This window comes from Erpetoichthys calabaricus, chromosome 11 (assembly GCF_900747795.2).
Source record: "Erpetoichthys calabaricus chromosome 11, fErpCal1.3, whole genome shotgun sequence".
Classification (NCBI taxonomy): Eukaryota; Metazoa; Chordata; class Cladistia; order Polypteriformes; family Polypteridae; genus Erpetoichthys; species Erpetoichthys calabaricus.
This window is the reverse complement of record NC_041404.2, coordinates 637,019-658,791: the sequence shown is the minus strand read 5'-3', so window position 1 is coordinate 658,791 and position 21,773 is coordinate 637,019. Positions and strand designations below refer to the sequence as shown.

At 34.5% G+C, this 21,773-nt stretch overlaps 1 protein-coding gene across 1 annotated transcript in view; it reads left to right on the top strand.

Moving 5' to 3' along the window:
* The first annotated feature begins 1,692 nt into the window (after positions 1–1,692).
* Positions 1,693–21,773, top strand: part of glra1 (glycine receptor, alpha 1) — a 167,245-nt gene continuing 147,164 nt past the window's right edge. The window contains exons 1-2 of the mRNA XM_028812518.2: positions 1,693–2,623; positions 15,903–16,027. Of these exons, the coding sequence (XP_028668351.1) occupies positions 2,568–2,623; positions 15,903–16,027 (181 nt within the window). The 5' untranslated portion in view covers positions 1,693–2,567. The remainder of the gene's footprint in view (positions 2,624–15,902; positions 16,028–21,773) is intronic.

Here is a 21,773-nt window from a genome sequence, read left to right as displayed (position 1 = left end):
AAAGCAAACTAAAATGAAAAACAAATAATCATTAATAACATGCAGGAAAATAACACACACATAAGACATATATAATTAATCTATCATATCATCATCAATAAAGTATTTTTATTCAGGATATTTTTAATTATTTCTTTAAGAATCAAGAATGAGGAATTATTACATAAAAATGATACACAAACTGCACAGACCAGAATCACCAAAGAACTGCATCAGGAATTCAATAAGGAAACATACCCGCTAAAACATAATACCTTAAGCGTTCCTGATTAAACAACCTCGGGGTTTATTTTGTAAAGATTTGATATCAAGTGGATGGATAAAACATCAACATAGGGAGAGGTGTGCTTACATGTGACACTGATTTATTACTGCAATTGTCTTTCAGTACTCTCTCTGGCACTGGGCTGTAAAATGCAGTTACGAGCCTGCTCTTTTTAAAATATAAAATAAAAACAAATCCAGCCTTGCTCTTGTCTCTATTATTTGTTTACACTATGGCGCACAGAGGCACATACATGTAAAAAAAAAAACAGAATCTTGCAAGCCGAGTTCAGAATCTAAATTAAAATTAAGAATAAAATTAAAATCGAACCACACTGCAGTCCCGCCATATTATTTCCAACTGGAGCCCTCTGGACTGGAATTAATCATCCCGTTTCTTCCATCACTCAAACTGTAACTTTACAAAAGCAATATAATGACACAGCTCATTGAAGTAATCCCACTTCATAAAGAGACGCGACTCTTTTTGAAACTTTTCTCAAATGTATTTCCTGCTGAGGAAATTTGACTTTTTTTTAATGCGTGTACAATACGCCATTAAACCCGAACTTTCTTGTTGTGTTTATAAAATGAGCTGCCTTTTAAGCCTCAGTCTGCGCATCCTTTTTGTACCCTTGTCTGTATCTGTGCTTCGCTGTTTTATGTAGTAAACGTGTCGACGAGCTGCACCTTACTCTTTATATTCTTGATCGCTTTTGATTGATCGCGTTTTGAAAAGGCAGTTTGGTACGCTGAAGTGCAGTGAAAAGTGTAATGTAGCTCCGCGCAGAGACCTTATAAATCAACATTGCCTTTCAGAAGTTGTGCCTGCAATGACCATATGGTCCCTTCACCTGTGGTAAACACAAGGTTCTTTTCTTAAGATTAGAAGCTGCGAACAATATGTTCTGTCATCGTTAGCACTACGGCAAGATGATAATGTTAGCAACTGCGAAAACTAATAATTATAATAATAATAAGACAACGAAAGCAACAACAATTACAAAATTAATGGTAGGAGTTGTAATATAATAATAATAATAATAATAATAATAATAATAATAATAATAATAATAATAATAATAATAATAATAATGATGATGAAAACTGCAATAAAATAAAAACTGTTGGCGATACTATTGTTGTCTTTTAATCTTACCTTATAGTCTATGGAAAATAAAATGAACAATCTAAAACACGTTTCACTTGATTTTGTCTAAAAATTAAACTTAGTTCAAAGCCAATAGTCAAAAATCGGTTGTCAGGTTTTTGAAATACTCTAATAATATTCAACACGGCGTCTTTAACATCATGATTAAGAATAAAAACACTGATGAGTGGCAGAAAGCATTACCTATCAGACAAGCTCTAATTTGCCTTTGACGAGAACAGACCAATTGACGGTGTCAGTGGGCGTCGGTTTAAAGGTGAAGTGTTTTTTGAGTTTAGTAAATGACTGCAGCAAGAAATTCAGAAGGTCTGGCTTCTTTTCATTCGGAGTATGTTGACCATGGCAGAAACACGCTTGATCAGCTCCTCACAAAAATCTGATTTAATGTATTAAATATCAGAAAGACTGGAAATTTCAAAAGGTCTGCGCCTCCCTAACTCGCCAAGACAATGGGACACTCAGAATGCAGCAGTAACAATCTACTCTGGGGAAATTACCGTCTTCAGAATAAGACAACCTGCAGTATACTAACCAAATACAGCAAGGTGCCCGTTACTGCTTGTGATCTGGTCGATGTAATCATCTCTTTGGGATAAATGTGTATAATGTATATTTAATGGGAAGATACACTACTAAGTAAACGTGTTTGGGCTGTGGATTTTCCAGAGGTATAACGGTACAATTTACAGTGGCAGTTGTCGCTCCTGCTGAAATTGACACTGAAAGCCACTACAACTGTAAGTTCAGGTACATTCTGGGGGAAAATTGTCTTCGAGCCTCTGCGTGTAGAACAAAGGATTTAAAACCGCGAATTTCCTATAGTAAAAGGAGATTTATAAAGCAAGCTGAATGTGGATACAAGACTGTTTAACGTAACCAAGTATTTTGTATCTACAGTCCAGAAATCAGCGGTTTGATGAACGATTATGCGAATAAACGCTCAGTGTCCTAAACGGTTTACGGGACTTTACCATCGCGCTGATCTGTTTAGGAAACATCGACAATTTTGAACGGTGTATTCTGTACACACCCTTTAAAAAAGGAGATTTGCTCACCTTGGGAGTGCAACATAAAGCTAGAGATTCGACTAATTCGTCAACAGATCAGATCACCGTTTTCTTCAGAAGCAAATATGTACCGTTTAAACGCACTTGGAATTTATCTGTGGGAAACAATAGTATTTTTCAGGTGAGTTTGAATGCTCTGCTGCATCAGAGCTTATACAGTCCGAGCAGCAAAAAATGCTTTATTTTCACTAAATGACCACGGTATTAGCGATTAAGGTTACATTAGCATGCATCTTTAGCATAGGTCTTTCATGCATTTCAGATTTTCTTGTTTTTCGACATACATCTGTTACAATAATTAATTATCACTGTCGGCTATGTATAAAGAATGTAATTAGTTTTACTGAGACACTGACTGCAGTGCTGAATTTCACAGTATTCCGAGTATCGGAGAACAGTGGCAACTAGTGGAGGTTTCAGGAGTAGTAGAACAGCTTTCTCAGTAAGTAGACTATTTCTGTTTATTTTGTAATTAAATAAGCTTTGAAGATATTATAGTTCACTATTATCATAATCATTATACGAATAATGTTCTTAAAAATTAAACTGTCATTGACACCAAGCCACCCTTCACACTAAACGAATCATCTAAGCTTATTTATATATTTTAAATGTGTTGGTGTTTTTGCTGATAGAGGTTTGTTTATACAGTATATCAGTCAAGAACACTCATTTTCCCTTCGTATGAGTGTACTAAAATATGAGTAATGTAAAAAATAAAAAGAATGATCATTTATGTATTAAATGTCTAGTTTGTGTAACAACACAACCATATGTGTCTGGTAAATTTGAAATTTCCAAAAATTTGTCTTTTTCACAATTATTGATACTTTTAACAGAATAGCATTACAAATTCAACTCTAGTCATTAAGGTAATAATATAGTACTTTTTGACAGATGTTAATTGTGAATCAAAACAAACCAATATCTTCAAAGAAAATGTGCCTCTTGACATCAGTTGGTTATGTGTGATCTTTACACATTGAGTGTTTAAATGTCAAATATAATGTTTGCATTTCCTGTTATATAGTTTTTTTTTTTCTTATAAAGTGATTGTTTTTCATTCTCACCACATCGTTTAGTTAATGAATTTGGATCAGGATATTGCACCGCCTTACTTCTAGGTGCTGAACTCTGCACTTTTTTTACTAATTGAAATCTCTCCTGCAATTTAATTTTGGCCCTGGACCTCATTTCAGATGCAGATTTACATGCAGACATTGATCACTCTGTCAAAAAAAATAGACTGGACAAATATCATGTGTATGTGTGTGTGTGTGTGTTTGTGTGTGTGTGTATATATATAATATATATATATATATAACATATATATGTATGTATATGTATGTACTGTATATACACACAGTGGGTATAGAGAAGAAATATTCCCATTTTTTTGCTTTACAGCCTTAAGTGAACACACACAAACCAATATTTTTTCCAGCTTTACTTACTCAATGCAATCTATAACATCCAAGTGAAAGATATCAAGCTACAGTTCAGAAGAATTAAAAAAAATAAAAAACAAGATTAATAAAGAGATTAATAAAGGATCACCCCCATTTCCATTGCAGACCATGGTTACTGGCTTCCACCTGTAATCGATTGTAATCAGTGTGATTAGTGAACCATAAAAACAGCTTTTCCTGGAGTATTCCCTTGCTTGGTAGTGCAACTGACAGCAAACAACTGACTATGGGTGGCAAGCCACTTTTAAAAGATCTCAGGGATAGAGTTGTGGACAGACATAAGGCAGGAGATGGATACAAAAAAATCACAAAGTCCATAATAAAGAAGTGGCAAGTGTTTGATACTACTAGGAACCTCCCTGGATTCGGCCGTCCCTCCAAACTGGATGGAAGAGCAAGGAGGAAACTGGTAAGAGAGGCTACCAAGAGGCCAATGGCCCCTTTGAAAGAGTTGCAGGATGTTATGGCAAAGAGTGGTCATTGTGTACATGTGACAACAATTTCACAAGCACTCCACAGTTGTGGCTTGTTCGGGAGGGTCACAAGGAAAAAGCCATTTCTCAAGAAAGGCCACATTAAGGCTCATTTGAGCTTTGTCAGAATGCACCTTGAAGATTCTGTTGCCAAGTGGAAAAAGGTCTTATGGTCAGAAGGGACCAAAATCGAATTATTTGGCCTCAATACCAAATGGTACACCTGGCGGAAATCCAATGCAGCTCACCATCCACAACACACCTTACCTACAGTAAAGTAGAATGGAAAATGGATGGGGCAAAATACCATCAAATTCTTGAGGAAAACCTGCTACCCTCTGCCAGAAAGTTGAAGATGGGCAGAATGTTTACCTTTCAACACGACAAAGACCCGAAGCACACAGCAAAATTGACCACACAGTGGCTGAAGGAGAAAAAAGTGAATGTCCTCATGTGGCCCAGTGAGAGCCCAGACCTAAATCCTATTGCAAATCTTTGGAAAGATTTGAAGATAGCAGTCCACCAATGCTCACCATCCAATTTGACCGAACTTGAACAGTTCTGTAAAGAAGAGTGGACAAATATTACTCAATGCAGATGTGCAAAGCTGATAGAGCAGTATCCCAACAGACTCAAGGCTGTCATTAAAGCAAAAGGTGGTTCAACAAAATATTGACATTGGGAGGTGATCCTTTATTAATCTCAGTATGACATGTTTTTGATTTTTTTTATAATTTTTCTGAACAGTAGCTGTGATATCTTTCACCTGGATGTTATAGGTTGCATTAAGTAAGTAAAGCTGGGAAGAAATATTTTTTGTGTGTGTTTTCATTTAAGCAAAAAAATGGGAATATTTTGAAGGGGTTGATTCTTTTCTATACATAGCTTTATGCCTGGTAATATTAATGTATATATCTTCATATAATAACATTGATGCAAGCCAGCATTTACAGTATATACAAGTGTATGTGTTAATCAAGCATTATTATTATTATTTTTAATTAATTTTATTACAGTGGTTGTTAGCCCATGGTTGGGTTTTGGGAGCAAGAAGTTGCGATTTAAACATAGAGATTATGCACTAAAATCTACCCACTTTTTCACTGCCTGACTCACAGCAAATGAATCTACCTTTTGCCATTCTAAAAATAATTAACCAAAGATAAAGAGAAAGCAAAAGTTTATAGAATTGTACTTGGGATTCCGCCAATTGTAGTGTTAAGTAGTCTTTTTAAGTTTTTTGCTTTTTGTTCTTTCTTTTATTTCTGACATAATAAAACAATATAGCTTATTACACATTCAGTATACCCTGCAATTCAGGCGTTTAAAATAATTTCACTATTGTTGGTTTCCTGATGTGAACTTAGCTGTAAGAGAAAATTTTTAAACTCCAGATACTGTTATGTCATTTCACTGCTATGAGACGTAATTAAATGAATTGTAGATTTTCTAAATAAATGTGACAGCATGCCACTGCGGCCAAGACTTTCAGCCTCTTACAAATGTTTGACTCTGATGGTCTTTGTGAGAAGAGCTATCTGAGGAATCATTTGCCTCTCATTGCTTCTGGAACAACAATAGGGGATTAAGATAAAAGATAGTGTGAGGAAACTATAGAACAATCACGTTTGTTTTTAAAACACCAAAGACATCTTCCCATGCTGCGGTTCTATTGAAGTGCTTTTGTTTAATGATGGCTCATAGACTGGATAGATGAAACTGCTTTCACTGCTCATTTTATTTTGTTGTGTCCCCAGAGCCTTGGAGATTTTTATAACTTATAAAAATATCCATTTTATTTTTGAAAGACAAATACTTTTCTTAGCCAAGATACATCACATTTAATTGAAAATAATTTAGTTCAAACCAAAATGTGAATACAGTTAGATTCACATTTTATAAAATTTCATAGCTAGTACAGTATTCCTAAATTTTAAATAAATTATAATTTAGTCAGGTATAACTAAGCATATTTTAAAAATATTTTCATTTAAGTTGCTTTTTAAATTGCTCAACAAAGAATTTATACTGTACAGATCATATTTTGTTAATTGAAAAAGCAAATTCCCACTGATTTAACAGTCAAACTAGGCATAGTGTAAATTCTGAAAAAGGGTTTGGAGTTAGATATTATTATTCTCACAGATACAGAGTTAAAATGTTTGTCTGTATAAGAACAGCAATTAGAAAAATATGTACACACTTTTCACAATTGAATTTTACACAATTAACAAATAAACTCCAGAATAATTTACGCTTTTATTTATTTATTTTGGCTGTGAGGCCATGTAAATCTGAAAATATGAATAAAACAGAACAGCATCTTATATAAAAACATCATAGATAAAATATGTGAATGTATAACATACTGAAACTTGACTCTTATATGAAACATTAAACTGGCGAAACCTCAAAAATTCGATATATAAATGAAGTTTCAGAAAGAGATGTCAGATGGCTGTTCTGTAAGGTTGCAGTTGTTTCCGAGGATTATGGGAGATACTTGTATAAAGTCTGTGTACTGTAGTAGTGTAATTTATAACATTTAGTGTGTGTGATTTGTATAAGTGAATGTACTATAAAGCGCTAGGATAATAACTTTTACTTTGAGCTAGTGAGGAAGAAGTGTATAATAACAGTTTAAAAACAGATAATATACAATTATTTACATAATAAGAGCAAATTAAGTATTTACAGTGAATGGCTTCAAATATTTAGACAAAATGTAATATGAGATAAAGTGAACTACAGTAAACATTTCATTTCTAAATGGCTACTTATTGTTTTAAGTAATCAGGTTATTCAATACCGGTATTGCTTCTGTGAATAGGTAGTTGCTTCATTAGTTGCTCACTCAAATAGCTGACCAAAGTTAATTGATAATTAGACTCAGCCGACCAAACACAGTCCAACCTGATTGCAGCCAGCCCTGTTGCAACTAAACTTCAACATATACTGCCCCTTACCAGGAGAGGTAAGTTGTCACCCCAGAGTCTCTAGTAGAATACTATGCTTCAATAAAAGCAAATTCCAGAAGAGATGATGAAAAAAGCTGCTGAAACTTGCCAGTCAGGAAATGGTTACAAAACCAATTCTAAGGCTCTGGAACTCCACCACACCACAGTGAGAACAATTATCTTCAAATGGAAGACATTTGGAACAGTGGTCACTCTTCCCTGGAAAGCCTGGACTACCAAAATTACCCTAAAGGTACAGCAGTGACTTATTCAAGATGTCACAGAGGATCCCAGAAAGAGAATGAGTAAAAATGGGATACATGGAAGTGTAGCAAGGTAGAAACCTCAGCAAATCCAAGAATAACATCAATGCTCATCTCACATTTGCATAGAAGCACATGTATGATCCCAATCCTTTTTGGAGTAATGTTATATAGACAGATGAGCAAAAACAGATGAGCAAAGTCTTTGGAATACACAGGTCCCAATTTGTTTATTAGAAAGCTAATGCAGTATTCTAGAGTAAGAGCATCATACTTACAGAAAACATGGGGGTCATAGTGTGATGATGTGGGAATGATTTGCTGTCTTAAGACCTGGAATATATATTATTATTGAAGGAACCATGAATTCTGCACTTTACCAGAATATTCTTAACTGTTCATCATCTGAAGGTGAAGTTTAATTAGATTTTACAGAAGACAACACAACATGTCTATAACTGAATGGCTCACAAGAAACAAAAATGAAAAAATTGGAATGGACTTGTCAAAGTCTTGACTTGAACCAAATAGAGATGCCATGTTATCATTAACCTCTTAGTATGTCTTAAATAAAGCAGATCTACAAATAAGATTGGGCTAAAATTCCAGCAACGTGAAGGATTCATATCAAATTCTAGGAAGCGTTTAGTTCTGATTATTGCTGCTGAAGCTGCCACAACCAAGTATTGAAAGTATGGTGGAAATTAATTTTTCACAAGGGACATAGGAGTGTTGGATAACTTTGTTTTTTGCAATAAAAAGTAATAATTAAAAAACTGTTGTTTGTTCACTGAGGTTCTCTTTCTTTAGTATTGCATTTTGGCTAAGGCCATTCATTCTATAAAATATGACAAAAACAGAGGGTATTACAAAGGAGGCAAATACTCTTTTACAGCACTATAGAATATAAACATATCATGTCCATAAGTAAACTAATGTGTGTTGCTGTCTTGGTATCATTTTGTGTTCTCCTAACTTTAACTCATATTTCCAAACTATTGAAAAAGAGGGACATCACGACAGAAAAAGACTCAAATGTCATTTTGCTTAGTACCCTTTATTTAAAATTGAAAACCCTTTTTCATCAGGGTTTATTTGCTTCATTTGATTAATACTAAGCTACAGATTTTTACCTCTGATTACAGGTTTTTGGCTAATAAAGCTCCTCATTGTCATTCTTATGCTGTTAGTGCAATGTTGATAAAGTGGTGACATCTATCTTGTCTATAAATTGATCCCCAAATAGTTTTCTGTCCTGAAAATATGACTTAAATGCCTTAAGCTTGAGTGAAGAAGAGTTTTTTTATTGACTAAGGACATGCAATTAAGTAATTGGAAACATTCATAGAGGGAATCTTGTAGTGCAAGAAAATGTGGGTAAATAATTTTGTAAACTCAAGTAGGTGTGCAAAACTTGCAGTAATGTTTGCTTGTGCCCTTATCATTTTTTACTACCCTAGATTTCCTGCACACAACCCAAAATAATGTTTTAATGTGGTGACCATAACTCTGTTTGTATATTCATTGTTTTCCTTTCTCAGTCTTTAAAATGTAACTTTCTGTCAAAATGGCTGTACCATGTAAAGTACATTCTCATCTGCAAATTTATTCAAGCCACTCGTAAGCTTTTGAAGTCCAAAGATTTTTTGCAATTACCAGCACCATTTGCATGTTTTCCTTTTTAGGAGGTTCTGTGTTTTTTGATCTCAAGCAGTATGTAGTTCAACTTTGTATTGGTAGTTTTTACTGGTTAAATATTTACACTAACTTGACTGAACTGACTCTGTGTTGCCCAATAAAAGTGAAATGGTTGTGAGTGTGATTCGTAACATAGTGTTATTTCAAACAAGAATTGTCGGCTAATTAATTAATGATTTGGACTTTTACCTTCTGAGTTTTGTATAAAAGGCTCATTCCTAACCTGTAGACTATTATTATTCTTGCAGCATTAAAGAGATAATGTCATGGTTTTTAGCATTCCGTGATTGTCCCCAATATACTCTTTGTTAGGGTGCAGCCTACTCCACTACACCACCAGCTGTTTACTGCTTTAAAATTTGCAGAAATCAAACATATGAAAAAGATAATGTGCAAGTGTGCTGTGGACAGCTGGATGAATTTCATAGTGTCAGTATAATTTGTTTTTTAGACCCTCCAGGATGTTAGAGGTAGTAAAAAGTATATGTTGCTTTTTATGGTTTCTCTGCAGATAGTTGATTTTGGTTTAAAAAGAAACAATGCTGGTTGCAGCATGGTATGCAGAGTTTAGTGATGCTGTCTCATAGATCCAGAGTCCTCTTCCCAAACACAGAATAAATATATACACTCAGATTTACCGTAATTGGTGTAATATTATGCTGGTTCTCACTTTGTGCCCTGTGCTGTTGAGATAGTCCGGGGGCTCTGTGGTCCTAAACTGGATTAACAGGTTATAAAATTGACAGTAAAAACACATTTGATTAGAATTCATATACACAACATAAATATGTGTTTCTGAGCCACTTGCAAAGCTATGATGGTTGTGTAACAATCGAAAGATGCAGACGAACAGATTACTTTTTTGGTAGCCTGACTTTACCCCTCGAGAAGATTTGCTTTGTTATTTTTTCTTATTTGTCCTTTTATTTTGAATCAGTCCTACTGCAAAAAAAAAAGTCTGAAAAGCCTGGTATCAAACCATGGTATTGGAACACTGTATCATTATAGAGCAACAGACATCATGAGACTAGACATAATTCTAATAATAATAGCACATTTTATTTATATTGTTTTCCTGTTCTCAAAGTGCCAAAACCCGCTTTCACTTCTAATAAATCATCTCTTTTTTGAAAATGGTTTCATGTTGTTTTTCTAGAATGATGGGTAAGTCTGTGCTGCTTGTAGCATATATATAACAAGCCACTTTTATAAATAGACTTTGTTTTACCAGAATTTTGAAATCATTAAAAGATATATTCAGTTTCTTCAGCAAATAAAGTCTCATTTATCTATGACTGGAAGAAAGCTAAACTGTGATCCTGTAAATGTTTAAATGTTGTAGCTTTTTATTTCTATGGTACATTTTAATTCTTTTAAAAATTAAATCAGTTTACTCAACAGTGCTTTTTGTTTTTTTGAGGGGGAGTATTTTTAAACTTTACTTTAGTAAGGCCCAATGAACTGCTTCATGTATAAGCAAAAAAAAAAAAAATTACCTGCATTACAAATAATCTAATGTCAAAGTAATCTGGGTTACAAGTGCAGCCATTAAAATATTAATTAGTTAAAAGGTACCATTAATTCATTATTACGTGTTTATTCAGAAGTGTCAGATGTTAAATAAAATATAATTGTAGGACTACCTTATACAATATTAAATTTGCAGATACTGCCCTTGAGCAGTGGTGTCCAAAAGGAGGTTTCTAGGTATATATTTCACAAAAAATTTCTAAACATACAGATGAATGGACTAGTTTCTTGCCTCTTGAAACATTGGCATCGTTGATTTTTCTGCGTTGGCTGGTTGTTTTATATCACTGTACTATTTTGAAATAGATCTTTTTTCAAAATCCTCATTTCTTGTAGACTACATTTTATTTTCCTTTAGGATTTCACTTTACTTTGCATTATCCACTTTGGCTTCCATCATTATAAAATGTCTGGACCTAGATACAGTGAAGCATCGCCACTGCCATTGTTCATGGTAGAAAAGTGTTCCCAGGAATATGTGGGATGTCACGCCTGTGCCAAACACAGCACTAGATTTGTTAAGTACCTTACAGATATTACTCTTTGCTGCCTATTTTCTCTTCCTCAGTAATGGCAGGTTGCTGTAACATTCTAGTTATTTAAAATCACTTGGTAGATTTCTTGACTTGCGGGACTGGATATTGTGAAGGTCATGCATGTATTTTCTAACATATATCAGATACATATACGAGGTATGTTGTAATTATTAGTGTTTTTACTGTGATTTAATTAAGGTGTAGTGAGTTTTTCAAAAAAAAAATCTTATACACATATTTGATTGGTTCTTTTTAATAGCTTTTATTGCTTTTATATTCCTTTATCTTAAAAAGACAGCTTTTGTTATTGTCTCTTTGACTGTAACTGTAGAACTGAGAGAGATGCATTTAACCTGAATTCAAGTGAAAGACTTGAATTACTTTACAGACAAATGGATTATATTATACAAACAGAATAATTATTTAAATATGTCATAGTACAGGAGGTAAATCCTTATGGAATAAGTCATTTTTTTGTTATTAAAGAATCTGGGACAAATCGAACATAAAATGATGTGGATCCATCTGGGTTCTCATTTATTTTATGTGATTTCAATGTCATTACTGTTGGAAGAAACTTTCGGGGCTTACATGATTGGCCAGGTACCTTTCTCCTTTTCTGTCTCTCTAACCTATTACTAGTTACCCCCTTCACCCCCAACAAACTTTTGATTTGTCAGACTATAACAGTAATATCTGTGAATTTATACTAATACTTGTAGGTAGAGTAAGCTCTTGGGAGGGAGTGGTTTTGTCTTCTCTAGAGAGAGTGAAAGCACAGTCAGGTATATTAGACCTTCTGAACATCATGCTGAAAGTCAAGAGGTTAGCCAATAAGAGGAGATCCATAATTACACCAATAACATTGGGTTGAAAAAAGATGAATAGTTTAAACAATGTTGATTTTAAGAGTTAAATGTGTCAGTGTTTCCCCAAATTTTTTTCATTAGAGGATAGCATTGATTTCCAGCTTTTTAGGGCATGGGTGGGGTTACCGCTTAGAGAGGAGGCACTGATAAATAAATAATAGTAGTAACAAATAATTATAACGGAAAGGAATATGTTTAATTGAATTAGCAAAAAAACATACACACAAAAAAACATACATGGAAAATTTAATCAAAACATATTCATTAAAGCCATGCCTACAAAAACATACAAATTTTTAAATTACTTTTTCTAACTTGTTATAATAAGTAGAAGGTCAGACCACTGTTGTTTGCTTTGCATTATAAGTTATATTGTTGAAGGTGTGGGTGGGAAGGAATGTGGTGGGAATTGCAGGAATACCTTTTCTTTGGGTATATTGTAAGGAGGGGCCATGATATTACGTAAATGCAGTGGCAGTGTAGTAGTGAACTCTAAGGGACTGCACATTTGACATCTTCATGAGTCAACATGCATCTACACAATGCACCCTATATGTAGTCTGGTGATTAGTAAGCACCAAATGATGCCCTTTTTTACGTTCATTTTAAATTAACATGTTGGATAGTTTCTATTTCATAGTTTGTTCATATAACAGTCTAGAAATGGATAACATTTTACATACTTTATACTGCGTATAAGTCCAGTCTTGAAACCTAAAAAATCGATCATAAAATCAGACCCCAACTTATACGCCTATTCAGAAATACGACACTTAAATTTTTTTTTTACATCTTCTTGCTTCCTCCAATCTCGCACCAGTTCCCTCAGACACATCGACTTTTGTTGCAGCAGCGCAGTTACCACTTTAACGACTTTTAATTTAAAAGCAGCTTCATATTTTCTTCTGATCGAATTCTCCATCGTAGATAAGGGATGCTCTAATGATAAAGGTGTATGAGAGTGTGAGATGCAAAAAACACAAAACAGTGCAAACATCACTTCGGGATGGTTTGGGTATTACTGTGTGGTCACGTATGCACAATATATAGAAAAAAAGGCAGTGTGGTCCGTGGTTACTCTCTCAGGCGGGCATTAGCATATAATCATCTCTTGGACCAATAGCGTGAGTTTTTCGCATTCAACGTATACAACCAACATTATAAAATACCAGAAAGTATACGCTAAAATCAAACCCTGACTTATCCGCAGGAGAACTTAAATGAGAGTATATATGGTATAATCACTACTTTATGTAAAGACACTAGGATAAATGTTGCCTAGCCATTGAGACTTATTTTTAGCCTTTTGAAACTGTGCTGTCTACCATGCAAACTTGAAAATTTCCTTTATCAAGAACCATGTTTATGAATGTTTCACTTGTGAAAATCTCTCAAAAACAAAGGTAATTAATTTGTTCCTGTGTTTATATTTTATTTTCAAAATATTGTTCTTAATTTAATATCTTTGACCAATTACATGACTTTTTTGGTACTCAAATATTGACAGAAATTTACAGTTGGCTACTGAATTATCACCCACCTTACTTTATTAGCAATACTTTTCTGTAACTGCCTGTTCTTATTTTATGTTACTCTCATGTTCATAAGTCTTACATTTAACAGTATTGTCTTTTCTTCTAGATAACAATTTTTAGTAGTGTTTAATCTCTCTGCTCAATGCCTAAGGAGAGCCTTAGTCATTAGAGTGCTAAAGTTTTAGTAAAGAATTATAACATTATGAAATATTTTCAATTTACCACATTCTTCTTTAAGCATTCTTTCATTTTCTTGCCCTTTATCTATTAAATAATGTCTACATCTGCCCAGAACGGGCCTGTTTGAGGCTAAATGGAATAATTTTATTCATTTTTTTGTTCAAACACATATTTTTCTTGCTGATAATAATCTGAATGATAATATTCCAGAAGCTTGAATTTTATCATGGATCCTGTTTTAATTACTTTATTGTAGTAATTTAATGTAAAAAGCTAACCTACACAAATTTCTGGGAAATCATCTCGAAATTACACATGTGGGGGAAGCATGGTAGCTTAGCAGTAGCGTTGCTGCCTCTCAGAGAGTCATGTCGCTGGTGTTACCTGTCTGGAGTTTTCATGTTTTCTTGGTGGGTTTCCATAGAGTGTTCCGGTTTCCTTCCAAAGACATGCAGGTTTAGGGATTTGGTGATGCTAAAATGGCGCTAGTGCATGTGTGTGCTTGTGTTCACCTTGCAATGCGCGATGATGCCCCATCCAGGGATTGTTTCTGACTCACGCCCAATGCATGTTGGAATGGGCGCATCCCTGTATTGATGCATGTAATCTATAAACATCTGTTCTTTTCGGAGATATTGTGGCAAAGTGTCCTCGGAATTTAACAGATGTTCCAGGGAATTCACAACACAGTGAAACCGTATGTTTTCTCACCGTGATGATATTTCATATTGCCACCTGGTGGAATCTTCCAGATTTACGCAAAGTATACGCACAAGTATAAACAGTACACTGCTTGCGTAGCAGAAGCATCTGCAGGAGCACGCATTGCGTGATGTATAAACCCGCCCTACGTCTTCATGTACAATGTTCTGTGTTACACTGGTCAGTGGGGAGGCTTTTGTTTGCAGATTGTGCATCTGTGTGTGATATGGTTCATTTTCTTAAAATATGCAAATCTTAAATAATAAAATGTTCCATAGGTAATTTATTGTTTGTTCTATTTCATATTCTTTATCATCAGATGAAACCTGCAGTTTGTTCAGCATTGTAACACAAGTAGAACACCCTGATTACCATGGGGTATTTTGGACCCTGCCTGGTTCTATTTAAAGCCTTTTATCATTTATCAAACTTTGACCCATGAACTTAAATTTCTGGTGTTGCCAACTTTAAAAGAACTAACAAAATAAACATTTTGGAACATCTTACAGAAATTTCACATGGTACACTCCCATAAAATACAAAGTTTTGAATCCAACGACCTTATTGATTTCACCTTTAATTTAAGTTTACGTTAAAAAATATTCTATGGTAATTTAAAACCTTATATCCTCTGTAAATTATTAGACATTAAAATGTATATCCAGAGGGGAATATATGATTCTGCCTTTGCCCAGTTTTCTTTCCATATCCCAAGGACACAGATTTAGATTAACAGGTAATTTGAAATGGTCTTTGTGGAGAGGAGAGGCTTCTGCTCTCATACGAACTTCTCGAAGTTAACAAAAGCGTTTATATGCCGTACTTGTGCAGGATTTGTTTAAAGCACTCTTAATCACTTTTGTAATGAATTCTGTAACACCTACTACTGTGAATTACTATGAATTGCAGTGTCAATGATTTCTTTTCCATTTTTCTTTTTTTTTTAATTCACTTTTTAAAATCAAGAACTTATTTATATCACAGGTGTGTTAAGTTTAAGGACATTGCAGGAGATGGAGTTAAAATAACTCAGCTATTGCTAAGTTATATGACAAAATGTTAGCACTGCCTGGCTGCACTAACATTTACTACATTTAAGAGTGCACATGCAATGAAGGAACAGGATGTTTTGTTACAGATTCAAACCATGTGTATATATTGATATGGTCATCTGTTTATTTTAAATAGCTTGGCTGCCTCCAAAGAAGCGGCTGCTCGAAAAGCCACTACTCCAATGGCTCCGTCTGAATTTCTGGATAAGCTCATGGGCAAGGTGTCTGGATATGATGCAAGAATCAGACCTAATTTTAAAGGTAAGCATTGTACCATAAATAAAATTTATGATATATTCTTATGTTCTGATATATATAATCAAGAAACATATCAGAATTTTGCATATATAGAGTCAAATGGAAATAAGTACATCCTTAAAGTTGAATAAAATTATTAGTGTGTTTATGAATATTTAAATAATATAAGTCATTTTATTGTATATATTTGGATAGGAGCCTGGAAGACCTGTGGCAGATTGTACTTTGGGAGAGAAAAAAGTGTCAGTTTAGCATAATGACATGTAATGTTTTAATTTAAAATGGCTGTAGATTGCTCAGCTAGTGTAACAGAAAAGATGGATGCATTCAATATTAAACCCAAATTAAAAGGACAGCCAGATTGATTTAAAGATATACATTAATCAAAAAAGGCCCTCAATAGGTATTTAAATGACGAAATGTAATAAAGGAATCCAAGACATAGCAGCAGTTGAAGCTGTGCAGAGGAAAGCAACCAAGTGCATCCCAGGACTTAAGGACATGCCCTACTCTAACAGACTCAGAGAAATAAACCTGTTTAGTTTCAAACAGAGGTGAAAAGAAGTGGTGAGGTGGTTGATAAAGTAGATCCAGTAACATTTTTTCAGTTTAAAGGTGAATGACATACTTGAGGACATCAGTGGAAATTAAAGGGAAGTCCATTTAAAACTGAAGCAAGGAAGCACTTCTTTACACAAAGAGTTGTGGGCCTCTGAAACAAACTACCAAGACATGTAGTTGAAGTAAAACGTTTTGACAAGCTTTAAGAAAAATCTGGATGAGATATTGGGACAGCTTCACTATTAACTATACAAATGAGCTTGATAGACTGAATGGTCTCCTCTCGTTTGTCAAATTTCTGTTGTTCTTAATGTTCTAATTTTGTTATTGCTAGAAAGGTGTCATGTTTGCGGGAAAAGAAAATCCTCAGGAATTTAAAAAATCCACCTGGACCAGTACACAAAATGGCTTTTTTCAGAGTTGAAATACTTGATCACCCATTTTGTTCTTGGTTTCACATTGAATTTTAACATTAAATGTAAACTGATGAGGGAGTATTGAAAAAAAAGAAATATTAGACACTGTGTTTAGCAGAGTCAACAAGTTATCAATGCCTCCTGAATCAAGTGGCTGCTGTTTAATCATTTACCCGTAAGATGTGTACATAAAACAATTTTAGTTTTTACTTTGAAAGTTATTGGTTAAATTTTATCTAAGAGAAATATAGCAGTGCAGGAATGGATTTTTAATCAAAGTAAATATTTAAACTAAGCTAGTTACAGGATAATGAATCGTTTACTTTGCATTTACTTACATTAAGTAATTTTTCATTGTGACTTTGCATTTACAATTTATCAAGAATAGATCCACTTTTGCTGTTCATTGTGAATTGTTTGATTTTATGTAATTTTAAGGTTAGCTTTAAAAGATGATTTGCTAAGTCTGACATCCTGTTCAAAACTTTAATGAAAAAGGTGCTTTTTTCTTTATATTTCATCCCTTTACTAAAATATAGGAGTGTCTCTTTGTTTTTAATTTTTTTGTCATAATCAAATGTATTTTGAATCGCTACAAATTACAGCAACAGTCAACTAGAGACTTGACAAAAATTCAAATCTTTGTCATTCATCCATTTTCAATGCTCATTTCTTTCCATTCCATAATCTCATATAACAATGGGCACAAGACCAGAAAACAGCTTGCAGGGATCACCATTTCTTGGCTATTCTTACGCATCCAAGATAAATAAATATAGAGTTCTTATTATGAAACAGATAAACTGATCACTAGCTATCCTTTTCTCAGTAGATTTTCACATTTTGAAGGTCTGGTGTAGGTTGCTTAACATGTATATGGTTTGGTAACTCATTGCAACAGGAGTATGATATATTACAGCTTGTTAGCATCCTCTTTTAGTGGTAACTTGTACCTGTGATGTGCCTAAATCAATACATAGGCGCAAGGTCACAAGGTTCTTCTAGCCCTAGGTATAGCAAGATTGTTTCACGATGTGCAATGATTAAGTAGTAACATGTTGCATGTGAAACACAACCCTGCTTTGACATGAACTGTGAGAATGTACAAATCAATAGTCAAACAATAACATTTCAATACAAGCAATTACCAAAATAGAGGATTAAATGTTCACAACTCAGTTCAACTGAACAATTTTAAATAATTTTTCACTATTAATATTTTTTTGTTAACAAATTAAAAGTATTAGTTGTTAAAGATTCCAAAATAAGCAAAAATACAAATGCACTGAAAATGACAAAGGGCTTGGTGACGAAGGGGGATACATATCTTGTGTGAAAACAATTCCATGCAGACTCATGGCTCCTGCATAAATAAAATATTCCAAAGACAAGCTAGCTATTCCACCTTTGTCTTGGCAATCTTATAAAAAATACAGAAGGCTCTACAGCCACGTATTCAACAATGTAATAGTTTATATTTAAACTTTGAGATCAGTCTGTAATGACATTGTTTCTCTGATGTACTGTGAGACCATGTCACTTAATGAGGAGGAAAAAAATTAGGCCCAGACACTGAAAACAGAAAAGAAATTAAATATAATAGGATACAACAGGCATCGCTAAAACAGATAATTAAACATAAAAAAGGGAATTGTGCACTAACTTAGCCTACTTTGCCTGAGTTGCAAGTTATGGTTAAGGTAAAATAATGAGTCTAAAAGCATTATTTGATGCCAGCCTGCCCCATCAATGTTTTATGTATTAAAAGGCACTAAAGAGACAAAACAACTGCAATCTATCTGTTTTGTTACTCCTAGTGTATTTGTAATATATATGTATTCCTGCTGCTGGGATAGGTGATAACTCAATGCAGGCTTATTGGTCTAAGCCAGTTCAGGAAATTAATGGATAGAGTGATTAAATTAATATAATATTTTTAAAGAAGAAAGTCATCCATCCATCTTCTAACCCGCTGAATCCGAACACAGGGTCACGGTGGTCTGCTGGAGCCAATCCCAGCCAACACAGGGCACAAGGCAGGAAACAATCCTGGGCAGGGTGCCAACCCACCAAAGGACACACACAAACACATCCACACACCAAGCACACACTAGGGCCAATTTAGAATTGCCAATCCACCTAACCTGCATGTCTTTGGGCTGTGGGAGGAAACCGGAGCGCCCGGAGGAAACCCACACAGACACGGGGAGAACATGCAAACTCCACACCGGGCGGACCCGGGTCTCCTAACTGCGAGGCAGCAGCGCTACCACTGCACCACCATGCCGCCCAAGAAGAAAGTCTCATTTTTCAATCCAGCAGTATATCATGTAAATCTACTTAATTTCATCATATGATTGCAAGTGTCTGGAACATGTCACGGAAGCATTAGGTGTGAAACTGGAATGTACACGGGGCAGCACACCAGTTCATCACAGAGCACACTCACTCAGACTGAGCACATTTAGAGTCACAATTTAACGAACCTTGGCATGTGAGTCGAAAACTAGAGTAGTTGGAAAGAGACTGTATGTGGGCACAGGAAGAATGTGAAAAAGTACAAAGATGGTGAAGACGCTGGAATTCAAACCCCTGTTGCTCTAAACAGACGTGCTAACCACTGCACTGCCATGTGTCACTCCATTCAGCCTACTGTTTCTCAATAATCACTCGACTCATGGTTGGAAGACTTAGAAAATGATATTAGAGAGTTCAATTAAGAAAAACATCTTTGAAAGGAATAGTCTATGTGTACGTATTTTTAATTTCAAGCTTTCATGGAGAACAGAGATAACTAAGTTTTTGATGGACTAGACATCTATGTAGACCAATGCTGGACAACAGCAAACAATATAAAAAAGTCCATGAAAAACTCTTAACTTTAATCATATCACATAATCCATATGTCAAGTCATCCAGACATATTCTCACAATGTCAAAAGCACATGCAGTTTTTTGCTAAAATATTGTTAAACAAATACTTCTGGAAAATCAGAGTAGAACACTAACAGGAGATGCATTCAGACAACATTGATTTTTTAAACTGAAGACCAGCTTCTCCTCCTCATTCATTGGTCAGGAGTCATGTCGTCACTTCAGAAGCTCAATTCCATCTGAATTTATTTTGCGTTCATGTACTACTCTGATTATCTCAAAGAATTTATTTTACTTGGTAAAAACTGCACGTGTTTTTGCACATTGTGAGCATAGCACTGGATTACTTGACGTGAATTATGCAACATGAGTAACACAAAATTTTTTTCATGGATGTTATTAATATTGTTTGCTGTTATCCAGTGCTTAATAGATGCCCATTCTATCAGAATCTTTGTTTCTTCAGTTCTATGTGAAACATGAGACATTTTTATTCGACAATCACTACAAACCACATGGGATAAGTAACATATATAAAAAAATTACTTCTATATGTAGCACTCCTTATGCTTAATGGAAATGCATATGGAAAAAGATAATACTTAAGGCTTACACCTTGCTTAAATCACAAGCAAATAAATATTTCCTGAACTGTCCAATCTCTAACATTTTTACATGATTGAAGTTAACTGATCATGTTCCTTGTGTGCAAGAGTAGAATGACAGCCATGTCTGCTTATACTGTACTTTAAAACATTTTGCTTGAGTGACTGACAATGCATTCTTTAGGTAGATGCAAGCCCCCGTTCCATAGTTAATTTATCTGACTAGTGAACAGAGCAGATTAATTGCTTCAGGTTTCCATTTCAGTCTAATGCTTCATTATATATTCTGTAAACATTCATTTGTCTCCTTCTGTCATAAAAATGGGATGTTGTGACCACTTTTTCCTCTATTAAATTAATATTCTGTGCGTTCAGTACAATTTGTTCTTCATTAAAACTTGGGTATTAGAATTCAAGTTGTTCTTTCTACTTAAATTAGAAACTTGTGATTTATTTTATTTTTACTTAATGAAAAACTGAAAGCACTTGGTAAATTAATATTTCACTGAATTTAAGAGCACTGATGTAGAATAAACTTGCATCTTTTATTTTAATGAGTATACAGTAGTTAATTGGCAGTTAAATAAAATATGAGCTACTTTGCTGATAATGGAAGGATTTATCAACATGTCTTAAATGTTTTCCATGATCTGTTTCCAAGTAAAGAAACAAAAACTGCTTTCTTTTCATATGTGCGAGCAACAAGCATAATCTAGTAGAAAGTACAATTTTTTATTAATAAGTTGTACAATGTGTAAAAAATACAGTTTATTTTCATCATTCATTTGTATTATTATTGGTTAGCATAATGGCTCTGTAGTAGCACAGATATCTCATGAATCCAGTGTCCTGGTTTTAGTTTCATTCCTGGTTGTTGTCTTAGAAGAGTTTGCATTTTCCCCCTTTGTTTGCACAGGTTTCCCCTCCCACATCCCAAAGACGTGTGTAAGGCTAATAGGCAATTCTAAATACAGTGATCCCTCGCAATATCGCGCTTCGCCTTTCGCGGCTTCACTCTATCGCGGATTTTATATGTAAGCATATTTAAATATATATCGCGGATTTTTTGCTGGTTCGCGGATTTCTGCGGACAATGGGTCTTTTAATTTCTGGTACATGCTTCCTCCGTTGGTTTGCCCAGTTGATTTCATACAAGGGACGCTATTGGCAGATGGCTGAGAAGCTACCCAACTTACTTTCTCTCTTGCGCTGACTTTCTCTGATGCTGACGTAGGGGGTGTGAGCAGGGGGGCTGTTCGCACACCTAGACGATACGGACGCTCGTCTAAAAAT